The sequence below is a fragment of the Nematolebias whitei genome, chromosome 14 (assembly GCF_014905685.2).
Source record: "Nematolebias whitei isolate Nwh7 chromosome 14, NemWhi1, whole genome shotgun sequence".
Lineage (NCBI taxonomy): Eukaryota > Metazoa > Chordata > Actinopteri > Cyprinodontiformes > Rivulidae > Nematolebias > Nematolebias whitei.
This window is the reverse complement of record NC_056511.1, coordinates 23,925,418-23,940,195: the sequence shown is the minus strand read 5'-3', so window position 1 is coordinate 23,940,195 and position 14,778 is coordinate 23,925,418. Positions and strand designations below refer to the sequence as shown.

The 14,778-nt window shown below is 43.7% G+C and overlaps 1 protein-coding gene across 1 annotated transcript in view; it reads right to left on the bottom strand.

Moving 5' to 3' along the window:
• The window catches only part of phldb2a (pleckstrin homology-like domain, family B, member 2a), a gene marked incomplete in the record, with an annotated part of 59,151 nt that overhangs the window by 31,621 nt on the left and 12,752 nt on the right, over positions 1-14,778 (bottom strand). The window contains 5 exon segments of the mRNA XM_037687638.1: positions 3,263-3,397; positions 4,939-5,073; positions 9,023-9,355; positions 9,450-10,405; positions 11,596-11,704. Of these exon segments, the coding sequence (XP_037543566.1) occupies positions 3,263-3,397; positions 4,939-5,073; positions 9,023-9,355; positions 9,450-10,405; positions 11,596-11,644 (1,608 nt within the window).

Below are 14,778 nucleotides of genomic sequence, written 5' to 3'. Positions count from 1 at the left end.
TTTCCACCTCCCCGGACCTGTGCCCACTCTCATATGTAGCATGTAGATATTTAGGGTTCGGGGCGGAGATGAGGGGTGAACGGGCACCGCCCGCTCTCTGGGCAAGAGGTGGGTCTGTGCCGATCGCCACCTCATCCCCCCATTTTAAACGCACTGTATAACAACATGCATCAACACCATATTCGAGTGGGAGGAGGAGGAAGTGTGTCTGTTCATAATTTATTTATGCATATATAGATTATTTTTATTTATTTTATTTATTTAGTTTTTTTTTTTTTTTTTTTCACAAACACCTCCTTTCTCCGTGTGACACTAGGGGTCTGGGATGGAGGGGGAGGGGGGCGCATTGTTGGGGTCTGGGCTGTGGGTGGGCTTTGGGCCTTGGGGGCGGTCAGTGATGGGGCCGGTGCTTCGGTTCCTCCTGGGCTGTTCCGATTCTTTTAATCTAGGTTCCTGGTTGCGATGGCCGGCACTTTGACCGGGGTGGCTGCCGGCTTTCGGCGGGGGGTCGGCTATGGTAGTGAACGTGTGGTCATTGGTGGTGTAGGGCGGCGGTTGGGGGTGTGGCTTCGCCTCATCCGGGCACTGGCTGGTCTTCCTGTGTGGCATTTGCGGTGGGGGTGCTGTGTGTGTGGGGGGGTGCATAGGTGGCGTGCTGGGGCGTCTCCGGGCCTATGGTGCGGGGCTCTTGATGTGGGGGCCGGCCCTCCTCAGCTGCGGCTCCCTGCTGCTCTGCCCTTTGGGCTGGAGCCGGCCTGTGGTCGCTGTCAGGTAGATGGTGCATGCGGTCGGCCCGACAGAGATTCTGTCGGGCTATCTGTGTGTGCCTGTTGGTTGCTCAGGTTGGGTTTTTGGTGGTCCCCCCTCTCTTGGATCAATTTGGGCCCCACATTTGGTGTGGGGCCCACTCCCCCCGGTCGTGCCCCCCTTTGGCGGGGGACCCCCTTGCCGCCGGTGCATTGGTGGCTCTCGGTGTCTGGGCTGGGTGGTGGGGTGCACGTCGGTCTGCCCTGGTTGCTGCCTGGCGGGGCCTGGGTGCCCTGGCTCTGTCGGGGCTCTGCCGGGGGGTGGTATGGCCTCGGGGCTTGGGGCTCGGGGCTCGGTGTCCATGGCCGGATCTACTTGGGGGGGGGCATGGGTCGCCGGCCGGACCTGTGGGCTCGTCGCTGCAGCTTCCTGGAGACTCTGCATTGTGGTGGCTGGAGTCACCCGGTTCTTTCCTCTGCTCCTCTCTGGGGGGGTGCGGTTCTCCCTGTTGGGAGACTCCTGGGGCTCCGGGCCTGTGGGCCGCTGTGTGTCTGTGGCTCTGGTCCTCCCTATGTTGCCATTGTGTCCTGGGGGGACGGGTCTGTGGGCCCCCGCGTCCACTATTGGGCATTCTTTTGGAGAAATCTGGTGGTGGCAGGCGTGCTTGCGCGGGTGTTTGGATTCAGGTGCTTTGACAGATGCACGCTAGGTTGGGTAGTGGTGGAAGCTAGATGATTCCTTGTGCCATGTCAAATGTTTCATGGTGATATTGTGGGTGGCATTGTGCTGTGCATGTTGTTTTGTCGTGGTGGTCTCTCGTTTTATCTATTTCTCTTTTATTATTTAATTATTCTTCTTTCTTCTCTTTCTTTAAAAAAAATAAATAAATAAAAAATTGAGCGATGATGATAAGTTCATTGAAACACTTCACAATGTTTCTACACTTAAACTGAGCTAAAAAAAACCCCCAAAACAACAAAAAAAAGATGCCATACAAGATAAGATCACGTGTTAAAAGCCAAAGAATAAAAGTGTGTTTTTAAAAGAGATTTAAAAACAGGAAGAGAGGAGGCCTGTCTGACACTCAAGGGTAAGTTGTTCCACGGCCTGGGAGCAACAACAGCAAAAGCTCTGTCACCTCTGAGCTTCAGCCTCGTTTTAGAGACTGTCAGCAGCAACCAATCAGCTGATCTTAGGGACCGGGGTGGGCAGTAAGGCTGAAGCTGGTGTTTTCAGGTAAATTCAAATTTTTTTGTGTGGTAACTTGTGTTACTTCCAGCCTAATTAACTTATTTCTACTAATTTCAGCTTGTTAAACTCCTTTCAGCTTATTTCAGCTAGTTTCATTATTACCATTTAGCTGTTTTATGCTATTTTTAGCTTTTTAAGCTAATTCCACATTTTGAGCTAATTTCAGCAGTTTCCACTTCCTTCTGGTAGTTTAAGTTTCTTTCTGCCTAATCAGATACTTTTCAGCTATTTTTGTTTGCTGATTTCAGCCTTTTATAGCTAATTTCATAATTTATATGCTCATTTCTGCTTATTTAAACCTAAATCAACTATGTGTTCTTTCTGCTTTCTTCTGCTGATTTAGGCTTGTTATTCCTTTTCAGCTACAATTCAACATTTCTTTAATAGATAATTTCAGCTGTTTTTCAGCAAGTTCTTCAGCAAAAAGCATTCACACAGCATTTTTGCAGGAAATGTAATTTCTCTATAATTTAATTTCAGATCTGAAGATTAATCAGGTGTTTTTTCTCTAAAGCAGCTGTCTGAGGCTCATCGAGGGCCAAAAACACTCTGAGACTGAGATCAATATAAATCCAGAGATCCAGAATTAGTCTGGACCGGATCATATAAAAGAACTTAAAAGAGTTAAAATAAACTTGTTAAGAAGAAATGGAAGGATGGATAATAAATGTGTGTTTGTTTTTTCTGTGAGTTCAGCTTTGCTCTGTCTGCTGGAGTTTGTTTCCTCTGCACCAGCGCTTTATTTGACAAGGCTTATGTTTATTGTGCTCACATTTAGACGGCGAGGGAAGGTTTATTAGAGTGATTTATTTTAAACACGGTAACTCAGTTGGGGCTGTAATCATTTACAATTATGAATATATAATTATTGGTTTTTAGTGATGAAAATGAAACTGATTCTTTTACAGAAAGTTGTGGTTGACCCAAACTAATCAGTGGTTTGCCTTTTCTGTGGATTTAAATGATAAATATTCCACATTTATATATCACCTATGTTCTGCAAAGCTCTTTGCAATAAACACTTTGAATTGTCACTCATGCACTAGTAGGTATAGATGGTGGATAATGCTTTGCTCATAAACCCTTTGGCACATTGAGTTGAAACGAAACTCCCAGTCTTCAGTTAATGAGAAAATGACTGCAGTCTCAAGGTAAGAGCGTGTCTCTAGACTATGACCACCTTCCAGTCATAAAAACACACATTAAAGGAGTTAATCTTGTATTGTTTGCTGCATCTAATAAAAACCTGAGAACCTGATTTTACCCCAGACTCTGGGTTGCTTGTTTTCTCAATCTTGTGCAGTTTTCCCTTGAGTTCCTCCAGGAGCTCCTTGTCCCTCTGCAGCTGGGCCACCTCAGAGTCCTGCTCTCCGTCCAGCAGAGCACACTCCACCTCCATCTGCAGGAAAGGACAGCATGGTGAAAAAACCTGCTTGTTTCCTGCAGTCACTGAGCAGCCAAGCTTAGAAGAAAGTAAACCTTTATTTTATTTTATTGTCCTTCAACTGTCTGAGGAACCACCTCATTTAACTGCTTCAAAATACCATTTTTAAAATATTGATTTCCACAAGAAACTAGTCAGTCTTTTAGAGCTATCTCAGCCTGAAATAAAGATATCAAGTTTAAATGATTTTTTGGTTTTACTTCTTTTACCTACTTATTTACCTCTGGAGAAGGCATTCGACCGTGTTCCTCTGGTACACTGTGGGGGTGCTCCGTGAATATGGGATTGGGGGCCCGTTGTTACAGGCTGTTCAGTCCCTAGTGACCCTTTGCACGTGACATAGGGTATATGATATAGCCTTGATATAGGGGTCATGGGAGTTTGCCCATCCAGTCTACATGTGTTTTGTGGACTTGGAGAAGGCATTTGACCATGTTCCTCTGGGTACACTGTGGGGGGGGGGGGGGTGCTCCGTGAGTATGGGATTGGGGGCCCGTTGTTACAGACTGTTCAGTCCCTATACAAGCGGTGTGAGAGTTTGGTTTACATTGTCGGTAGTAAGTTGGAATCCTTTAGGGTGGGAGGTGGACTCCAGGACTGTCCGTTGTCACCGATTTTATTCATAACGTTTATGGACAGAATTTCTCGGTGCAGCCAGGGGGCAGAGGGATTCCATCTCTGCTCTTTGCAGATGATGTGATCCTGCTGACATCATCGTGCCATGATCTTCAGCTCTCACTGGAGCCTTTTGCAGCCAAGTGTGAAGTGGCTGGGATGAGAATCATCGCCTCCAAATCTGAGGCCATGGTCCTCAGTCGGAATAGGGTGGATTACTCTCTTCAGGTTGAGAGTAAGTTTTTACTTCAAGTGAAGGAGTTCAAGTATCTCGGGGTTTTGTTCACGAGTAAGGGAAGAACGGAGCGGGACTTTGACATGACTGTCGATAAGGGAGCGGGCCGGCACTGGAGGAGAGGGCGTGCCACAGAGACCATCTTAGTTAGCAACAACATAACTGTTTTTTTCCACTTTGGAGTAGGTTGCTGGTGGAGAATCAGTCTTGTTTAGTGTTTCCTCAGACTGATGAAGCCCTTCGGATGGAGGGCGAAATGTCTCAGCACAAAAAAGAAACCGTCCAGATGACCTGACTGAACATTGTTGGATTTAAACCTGGATTACTGAGCATGGAGTTTGGTGCTATCTTTATGTGGCAGACGTTGCTGTTTCATGGAGGAATGAAGCCATATCTTAAGCCTTCTTGAGGCACTAAAAAATATTTCATGTTAAATACGTGTGGGGGTCCAAATGAAAAATTTTTAAATGTGAGGAGGACACTTCTCCTTCACATATAATTAACATGACGCCTATGATGTGAATGTTTTTGCACAGTGCCCTGAGGCGACTTCTGTTGTGACTTGGAGCTATAGAAATAAACTGAATAGAAGTGAATCATTAAAAAACTGCTCTGATGTGAGCTGTGCTTATGTTCAGCCCCTCACCTCGCGCAGGGACTCCTCCATCTGGTTGTCCAAGTCTTTGATCTTCTGCTCCAGCTCCTCGATGTTGTTCAGAACCTGAATTCTTTCTTCTTCGATGTGAGTCACCTCTTGTTTCAGCTGCACGCTCTCCAAGGCCTGCAACGACAGCGGGGATGTGAATAAAACTCCGGCTCTACAGGACGCACTTCATCTTTTGTGAATGTAAACATGAAACCAAACAGCTTATAAAATCCATTTACAAAGAAAAAAACTTGTTTATTCAAGAAAAGTGAGGTTTTCCTCAGTCTTTTAGTCAGACTCATTTGCCGACTGATAACATCAGTTTAGACAACAGCAGCTGCAGTTTTCACTCATCCGAACTGGATCATTGAGAGTAACGACAGGATTCTTTCCCACTTCATGCAGTGGAAATGTATCAGTGCTCTGTAATGCCAGTCACGCCAAACACTCCCTCTTATTGCACCATCTGCCAACATCCCATAAACACTCAGTCACTCTTCTGTGAGGATGCATTTGAAACATCTTGTTATCAGATATTCTTCCTAAAAAGATCCAGGTGGATTATTTTGTGGTCAGACGCTCACAGACTCAGCACATCTGGACGGATGATAGTTTCTCAGATGTGCTGTGTGATCTTTGGAGGGACACAGGGGATGGAAGAAGGGTGATTTGGAGTTTGAAAACCTCTCTTGACTCATAGCAGAAAACTAAAGCTTTACTTGATGTCGGGTTTAAAAAGGGTTACTTCTGCATGAAAAAACTGATTTTAATCCTTAAAGGTACAACATCCTTTTTACATCGGTGCAAAGTTTGAAACATCTGGAAAAGTGCACGTTTATACACTCGCATTCCTACATTCACATGCACACACTAATTCACTGTGGGATAAAGTCATTTCCTGCCCCCTCAAGAGTTTGAATGGTTCAGTGCTGGAACAAAACTGGGACTTCTTCATTAAAACCAGACACAATGTTGGGCTGTTCCTGGATCAGAATGAGAAAAGGCCTGGAGTGGAGAAGGTGGGCTCTGCGAGAGCAACAGTCATAACGAGTATAGTCATTTGAAATATGTGGGGTGTGTTTGTATTTGTCCATGTTAGACATGTTCATTTATTTATTTATTCAATTTATTTCAGAATAAGCACCCTGCTGTAACAGATCCTAATGAGGTGATCAGATTAAAACGAGTTCAGATTGTCTGGACGACCCGCATTAACATGAAAAAACTGTTAGCTGTGACACGTACAGATCTTTTAATACAAATAGATAAATCAGTAACAACGAAAAGCCTAGCATTCTTTAAAGAAAAAAAAATCACCTTTTCATACCAGAGTTTAAAAAAGATCTTATGAAGAGAAATGACATAGTTACGGTTGTTTTGGTTCATCCATTTATTATCTTAACTGTGCAAGAGGTGGGGGACACCTAGACGGGTCTCCGGTCAATCACAGGGACACATGGAGACAAACAACCACTCTCTATCACACATCATTCAGTCTAACATGCATGTTTTTGATCTGTGGGAGGAAACTGGAGTACCCGGAGAAAACCCACGCATGCACGGAGAGAACATGCAAATTCCACCCAGAATGGCCCCCAGCCAGGATTTGATCTGGCGACCTACTCTCTGAGAGGCAGCAGCTCTACCTGCTTCACCACCGTGATGCCTGGTTGTTTTGGTCAAACATTGAAAGTAACATTACACATGAGTTTGCTATAAATGACTCGGCTAGCAGTCAAAGTCAGACAAAGTCCTCAATATTTGTCAAACTGACGGGGTTATAGCATATTTGTGTTGGCTAGTGTGTATTAGCTGTGTCGGCCATTTTTAATTGGATTTATATCAACAATCAATTAGTTATAGAGGTGCAATAAATGCCTCTATAAGTAATTAACTGTTTAATTGTTCGTTGTTTTGCTAACAGACTGCCAGAGTTGACAATAAATAATAAATACAAACTATATAGCTCTTGTGCTCTCAGATTGTGTGTTGGGGATCAGTCTCAGCTGCCACCATAACAAATTTTAGGTCCATATCTATAAAACTGACTGAGTTATGTCCATTTTGTTTTTGTTTTCTCAGTTGGCCGTGGCAGCTATTTTGAACCTTGTTGACTCCAAAAGTTTATCAGTTGTAGATGTTTATGTGAGGATTACTTCCTGCAAGTTGCACTAAAATTTGTCAAGTGGCTCATGAGATATTTTGCATTTACATTATAGTCCACCTTTGACTTTTGACGGCAGCTGATAATTTTGTGTAGAGCAAAATGTGCAAGTCATAAATCAGAAAAAGGAAGCCAACTATTGTTTCTAGTTTTATCTGCAAAAATCCTGAGTTGAACATCAAATTAATTATTTGTAAGATTGTTGACTTTTTTCCCCAAGACAATTCCTCAAATGCTGTTTTATTACAGCTGTAGAGTATATAACATATTTGGGAATAATTATACAAGATTTTTCACATAAATGGTGTTGTGCCTGAATGGAAACAATTTCCCTTTTGTGGAAATGTATAAAGGAAATTCCTCAGCATGAAAACAGGTAAACAAACACGAGTAAACAAGCTATCAGCTTTGAAATGAGGGGAGCTTTATCATTTTATCAGACTTTAGCTCTGTCCCTCTGAAACAGGAAACAACATGGTGCAGGGACAGATAACGAGTGGACTAGTCCTGGTTTCAGATACTTTAGCTCGCTGCTGTCACCAAAACTGTCTTCAGATCCTCTACTGTCCAGGAAGATTTCAGGACTTTACTTTGAACCTCCTGACACGTCCAACATTTTACAAACTGCCTCATTCAACCAGAAAAACTGGTGTGGAGTCCATCTCTGTCCAGACTCCTACAGCATGCAGGCATCATTTTGGGATGGTTAATAAACTGAAATGATTTTATTTATGTTTGCTGATTTAAAACTGACAGACCAAAGTGACATTTGACAGAAGGTATGACCTCTTGATGCATTTTTTATGATTCAATGGATAAATTATATTTTACATTCTATAGGTAAGAACTCAAAGCAGCCACAATTTAATTGTATTCTTGATTGTACAACAAAATCAAGTACTCGCTGTGTCACGATTACTTCAACATGTTAGTGCGGTCTCCACCTGTGCATTCTGTTTTATTACGTTTTACTCTGAAACTTCTGATAAGAATGATTTATTATTATCTCAAATATTTTATTCTAAATGTTGTGCCACTTCTTTCTACTATGTTGGCTTCTGGTTACAAAAAAGTCCAGTTATATTTTTATTTGATCCAATCTGTGTGATTCTGAAAAGCAGAAATGTCAGACTGAGAGTACTGTCCTCTTCTTCTCAGTTTCTTTATTAAATGAGCACGATGGATTTAGAAATCAACCTTAAAAAGTCATTAGAAGCAGATTGTCATTTATTTTATTGGTAGAGCAGTCTTTTAGTTGTATTGGCTTGGGTTTCCTGAGCTATCCTTTAGTTCTGCTTCTACAGGCTTAGACAGCTGGAAGACAAACTGACCACATAATCTCACTCTGCTGCTGACTTTACGCTTCATGTTGGAATTTGTAATTTTCTGAAAACAAACAGTTTTTCTTCATCTACCCCCATAAATCTACACATTGACCATAGAAACTACATCTGGACAAGAGAAATCCAGACCTGGACCATAGAAACATCACTTGGACCATATAAACTACAACTGGACCATATAGATGACGCCTGGATTATATAAATCACACTTGGACCGTATAAACCTCACCTGGACCATAGAAACAACACCTGAACTATAGAAATGAACCATGGACCATAGAAACCACACCTGAACCATAGAAATGACACCTGGGCGATAGAAACCACATTTGAACTATAGAAAGTTTTGTTGTGAATTTGCACTTTGCGTATTAGCTTTGACAGGCTGAATTGAAATGTTGCAAAAATTTTCTGACTTTAGCTGATGCAGTTTAGTAGAAAGCTTGTTGCAATAAACTTTTCTTGCAAACATACAAACCTTATGAACCATAGGATGCTGCTAATCACACTTTTGGTCAGTTTTCCAGTCCTGACTTTAAGATTGTTTGGCTAAAGATCATGCAGCTGAGGAACTCACTTTGGCTCGGTGAAGCATAGAAGGGGAGGGGGCACTGCTGTTCAGGCTGATAGCAGGTGAGTGGGACCTGATCTCTCTGTAGCTGCTCTGCTGACGCTGGGCGGTGGGCGCCTCCTCTGAAAGCAGGAAGTCTCTGGCCTTGGCTCTGAAACAGCTGTCTGGAGCAGTGCTGCTGGGGGAGTCAGAGAACACAGACTCATCGTCAGACACTTGCAGCTTCTCCAGCTGCCTGTTGATCTTCTGCAGATCGGAAACGGCTGAGCCCGTTGGCTCTCTCTCCACCTGTCCCATCTCAGTGCACAAGTTCAAGATGGTCTCTAGGCGCTGAGACTCCTGCACATAGAAGAAGCATTGATTCATCTCAATTAAAATGTTTATTAAGAGTTAGCGATCTAAGAATGTTCAGAGGGTGATAAAAACTGCTCACCAGTCTCTGAACCTTCTGCTCACGGAGCCTCTCGTCTCTCTGGTGCTGGTGGTAGTCTCTCAGCTCTTCTTTACCATTCAAAGAACTGATGCTGCCCACTCTCTGCCCTGGACTCAACCCACTCTTCCCAAAAGACATTCTTCTTTCCCCTAAGCCCAGATCTAGGCCCGTCCTATCCATCTCTACACCCAGAGAGCTCAGAGAAGCCAGACTGGACCTCCTGGATGTGCCAGGCATGCTAGCTGGTACCGTCACATCTGGGGGCTGATCCAGGGAGGAAAGACTGCGCCTCTGTCCCGCTGAGACCATCCCCCTGTGAGATCCCACTGACTGTCGAGAAGGCAGCGACAGAGCGAGGGGGTCTGCTGCGTTGTGAAGTCTCGGCAAAGAGCGGCTGTGCTTCCCCAGGTTGTTGAGGGACCCGGTGGAGTATTTCCTCTGCCTGGAGTCTCCTCCTGCTTTGCCCTGAGAGTAAATCCTGCGTCCCAGTCGAGGGCTGGATGGCATGCTGGCTGCCCCACTTTTGACCCTGGGGGATCGAGGTACTGCCTCCCCATACGAGGGGAGAAGGGCGCTTCCATCTGCAGCGTTAACGAGCAGCAGACTGTCCTGTGACTGGTGACGGGAGTAGGAATGACAGGAAAAGCCGTTGGAGCGGATCTGACGATCACCCTGACGGGGGGACGGGGGCACGCTGCTGCTGCTGATGTACGAAAAGTTTCTGGAGGCAGACGGGGGCCTTTCTGAGCTGCTGAGGACCGACAGCGGCCTGGCGGTCTGGCTTCCAGCGCCGAGGTACTTGCGGCTGCACTCTGCCGCCCTCAGGCTGGCCTCCAGAGAACTCTTTCTGCGCTGCAGGGTCTCCATTAGTTCCTGAAGCTCTGCTTTAGACCGAGAGCCCCTCAGCATCGTCCCCCCCACTGAGCCACCGCTGCTGGGCTCAATCTTTACACAGTCTGCAGAAAACAGTTCACAGAAGACATTTTTGAGTTAAAATGGCAGCGTCCATGTATATCTTTTTTTTTTTTTACCCTTTATTTATCCAGGTAGTCTCATTGGGGTCTCATTTTATGGGGGCCGAGATGGTGTAGAGGCAGGGCAGCCGGCTTGGGACCCAAAAGTCCCAGGTTCGATCCCCAGTCACTGCACATCACGTGGTGTCTTTGGGCAGCACACCTCATCCCCAAAATGCCCCCCAGGCGCTTTCAATAGCTGCCCACTGCACCACCTGGTGGTGGATGGGTTAAATGCAGAGAGTAATTTCGCCATTGTATGGAAACATACAGTGCTGACATTGTGATGACATTATCATTATTATTATTATTGAGCCACAAGAACTCATTTTCAAGAGAGACCTGTTTAGAGAGCACATGGTGGGGGTTAAGGGCCTTGCTCAGGGGCCCAGAGTGGGGCGAGTGAGGGTGGAGGGAGGTGTGGGTGTTTCACCTTTTCCACCCACATTTTGATGTTGACGGTACCTGTAGGTGAACCTGCGACTTTCCGATCACAAGCCCATCTTCTAACCTCTGTGCCACCACTCCCCCATCTTCATCTTGGTTATGCAAAGCTATCTACAACAGGTAGGATAATAGTTGTTCATATTTCTACAAAAAACACACATAAAGATCGGAACCACCCGTTTAAATCTATCGTCTTGAATCCATTAAGCAGCAGTTGAGGTAAAAGACGTGCTAGCATTTATGTGCTGAGTGAGAAGGGGGAAAACCGGTGAAGAATGCATGCTCGTATGGATCTGAGGCCAACACAAACACTGGCTCCATCACTGGCTGAGTCTCTTCTAAAAATGGAAGAATGCCGGTGAACCAAGACCAGGCAGAATACATCATCGTCTCGACTTCAACAGAAACCCCGAGGACAACCACTTACCCAACCAACCAGAGTGGTGATCAGTGTGGTCAGACTCTAATTATAATTACAGTTGATATTACAGAACTCCACTGTGGAATTTAAGAACTCATGATGGGACTTCATTATGATACAGATGATGGATGAAGTTTAAACTTTTTTATAAACAAACAGCTGCAGGATGATTGTGCTTATCTAAAGATTCAGCCTGGGAGTCAGTTTCCTGAACTTTAAGTCAGTATTTAGGATTCAACTGTGATGTAAAACTGTTTAGTCTTACCCGACCCATAGCCCAAAGTGGTGACAGAACTCCTCTGAGGAAGCATCATTACAGCAACCCGTTCTTCCTGATTGGACCACAGCCAAAGGAGGGAGGACTCACCTGGGACCTGAGCATGAAAATGAAAAATCAACACAAAACTCTCAGCCTATTGAGCAACAGATATGCAAACAGATATCATTATACACAGTGTCTATGATAAACATTTATTATAGATCATCTTTACAAAGTTTCACTGAAGTTCTGGTCAGCTGCGTGAGCCCGTTACATACAACGAGCATGATCCCTGCTTTACAGCATGATTAGGGTTTTACTCCTTTTAGAAAAATTAAAAGTGGATCTAAATTAGGACTAGATGAATATTAATCACAGATTATATCATGTTTCTGACAATGACCGCATGTTGTGCAGTTTGTATGATTTACCAAGCGGTACGCCGATGTCCCCCGTCTCTGAGGGGCTTAAATAGTTAATGTATTTTTGGAAAAGAGTGTTTTTCTGGTCTGGAATTGAACAGGGAATGCAAGTAAAGCTTAATGTTTTTGGCACAAGATATTCAAGTGTGTAGAAGTTACACTGTGGAGAAGAACAGATGGGGTTTTATTTATTTTTTCTTGTCCGAGGCAGCACAGAGTGACAGATCCTGGTGAGTGGATGGAGCAACGTTAACCAACACCAGGGGCAATGGCAGAGACAGGGGGTGGCCAATGGTGGCTTTAACCACTGTAGATTCATTTTCTGCCACCCCAGTCATTTGAGGTAACTATACTTTTAGCAATTTAAAATCTAGAAAGTGTATTTTTCCCTTCAAATGATTGGGGTGGCTGGTTTACAGATGGTGGTGGTCATTATGATTTTGACGTTGCAACCCAATTTACAGTAGAGACCTTCTAACGTAGATGCAGTAACACAACCAAAAAAGGATGTTGGCACAATGCTTATTTTTCAAGTTACCATGCTCACAACAAGCATGGATGGATGGACGGATGGATGAAGGATATGTATTTCCAATCCCCCCCATTGCTCCACGACGAGGGACAAAAAAAATGAGAAAACTGGACAAGTGAAGGACAAATGCAGAAATCAGTTGATTTTGTACTGTTTAACATTTTCATCTCTTTGGAAATCACCTTGATGGTGCAGTAACGCTATGCACAGATAGATTTATCCAAATAAATGGGATTATTTAACGTCATTGCGACCGGTTGCAACAGTAATAAAAACTGGTCGGGTGCAGGTCTGAAAAAGAGTAAGGTGGCAGCAAAAGTCAAAAAGAAAAAGCTTTAAAAATGCTTCAAGGAGCCTGAAACAATTTGGACATCCAGAGATTACTTTCTGAGCATTTCATTAAACATTATTGTCCGCCTTCAAATGGGCAATGAAAAGGTTATTGTGTTAAAGTGGCACATTTTATAAAGCCAATTAAATATAATAACTTTTATTGTAAGAAAGAGTTGTGCAAACCTTTTAAAAACTGATTATTTTAACATCCATCCATCCATCCATCCATTTTCTTTACCCGCTTATTCCATTTTGGGTCACGGGGGTTGCTGGTGCCCATGTCCAGCAATCACTGTGCGAGGGGCGGGGTACACCCTGGACGGGTCGCAAGTCCATCACAGGGCCACATAGAGACAAACGAGACAAACAAACATTCACTCTCTCACTCACACCTAGGGACAATTTAGAGTTACCAATCAGCCTAACATGCATGTTTTTGGACTGTGGGAGGAAACCGGAGTACCCGGAGAAAACCCACGCATGCACGGAGAGAACATGCAAACTCCACCCAGAAAGGCCCCTGGACCAGGGTTTGAACCAGGGACCTGCTCGCTGAGAGGCAGCAGCTCTACCAGTTGCGCCACCGTGCTATTATTTTAACAGACCTATGGAAAAAAAAAAAAACTTTTAAACTTTTTTTTACAAGTTGCACTGGTATCAAAAGTGTAGTGAACTTAACCTGATGTCAAACTAAGCCTAAGGTCAAAACCCTTGACCTTAAGAACCTTGTGGGACAGAAACTGTCATTTCATTGATCTGCATCCAGAAATACAGTTTGACCCATCCTGAGACTTTCTTTCTTGAATTAATCAAGTAGAAATGACAATTCTCTATGATCATTACTATTTTACAAATGTTTTGATAATCAAATTGAATTGTGTTAGTTCAAACAATGTTTACAGGTTGAAGAGAACTACTCATTTTTATTTACATAAACAGTAAGTAATGATTTGTATTCCTCATTCAAAGAAGAAATCAGGTTAATATGCATTTCTTGATTTTCTGTCTTCAATGAGCAAGTTTGTAAGTGTGTGTTAGAGTTCGAGGTTCGGTCAACTAAAAAGTTTACTGAAAAGAAATGTCATGTTTAACTTTCACAGAAGATACTAGGTGAATTGACTCCACGAAGTCTGAAGTTCTCCAACAATCTTTCTGTCTGTTTTAAATAATCTTAATCTCTATCCTTGACTTTCCATAACACCTTACATCACAAACCACACCTCTGTTCTGGTCCATCGACCAATCAAACAGCTCTCAAATGACCCGGAAGTTGAACCCATTTAAATGTGGCAACTTCCCGGTTCTCTAAACTCTCTGTCGAAGAGAGACAGACGAGATGAGAAGAGCTTAAAAGAGTAGAGCTCTGAAGGAGTTCAGAGTTCTTGAATCCAGAATGCAGAGACGATTTTGGGAATTATAACTTCTGTTTGGATAACCTCACACGACTCCTAAGGGTTCTTAGCTGTCCTCACGGAGACGCTGAAAAGAGTCAAAAGGAGAACTCTACAACGACGCTGATTCTACCAATCTGCCAGGTAAAAGTTCTATTTCGACCAAGCGTACCATGGGCCAAGCTGATTTTCCAAAGAGCGTGTTGTTCTGGTACTACAGATAAATTCCCTCACACATCTCTCTGAAAGATAAATCTCCATTTTACATCTTTAAACTTTCCTTTCTGCTAGAAAATTAATCCAGATGTTTTCATTAATGTCTGTGGTGATGCAACGGAAAATCATGGCCGTATGGTTTTCCTGATTGTAAAACTGATTAACCAATGTCTGCCGTTTTAGCTGAAAAGTGAAAACAATCGCCGTATTGTTCTCACTTCCTGTAAAACTATGCTGTTGTTATTTTCATATTTTGCCAAATTAATGTAAATGTTTGATGTTAAACTTTGATTCT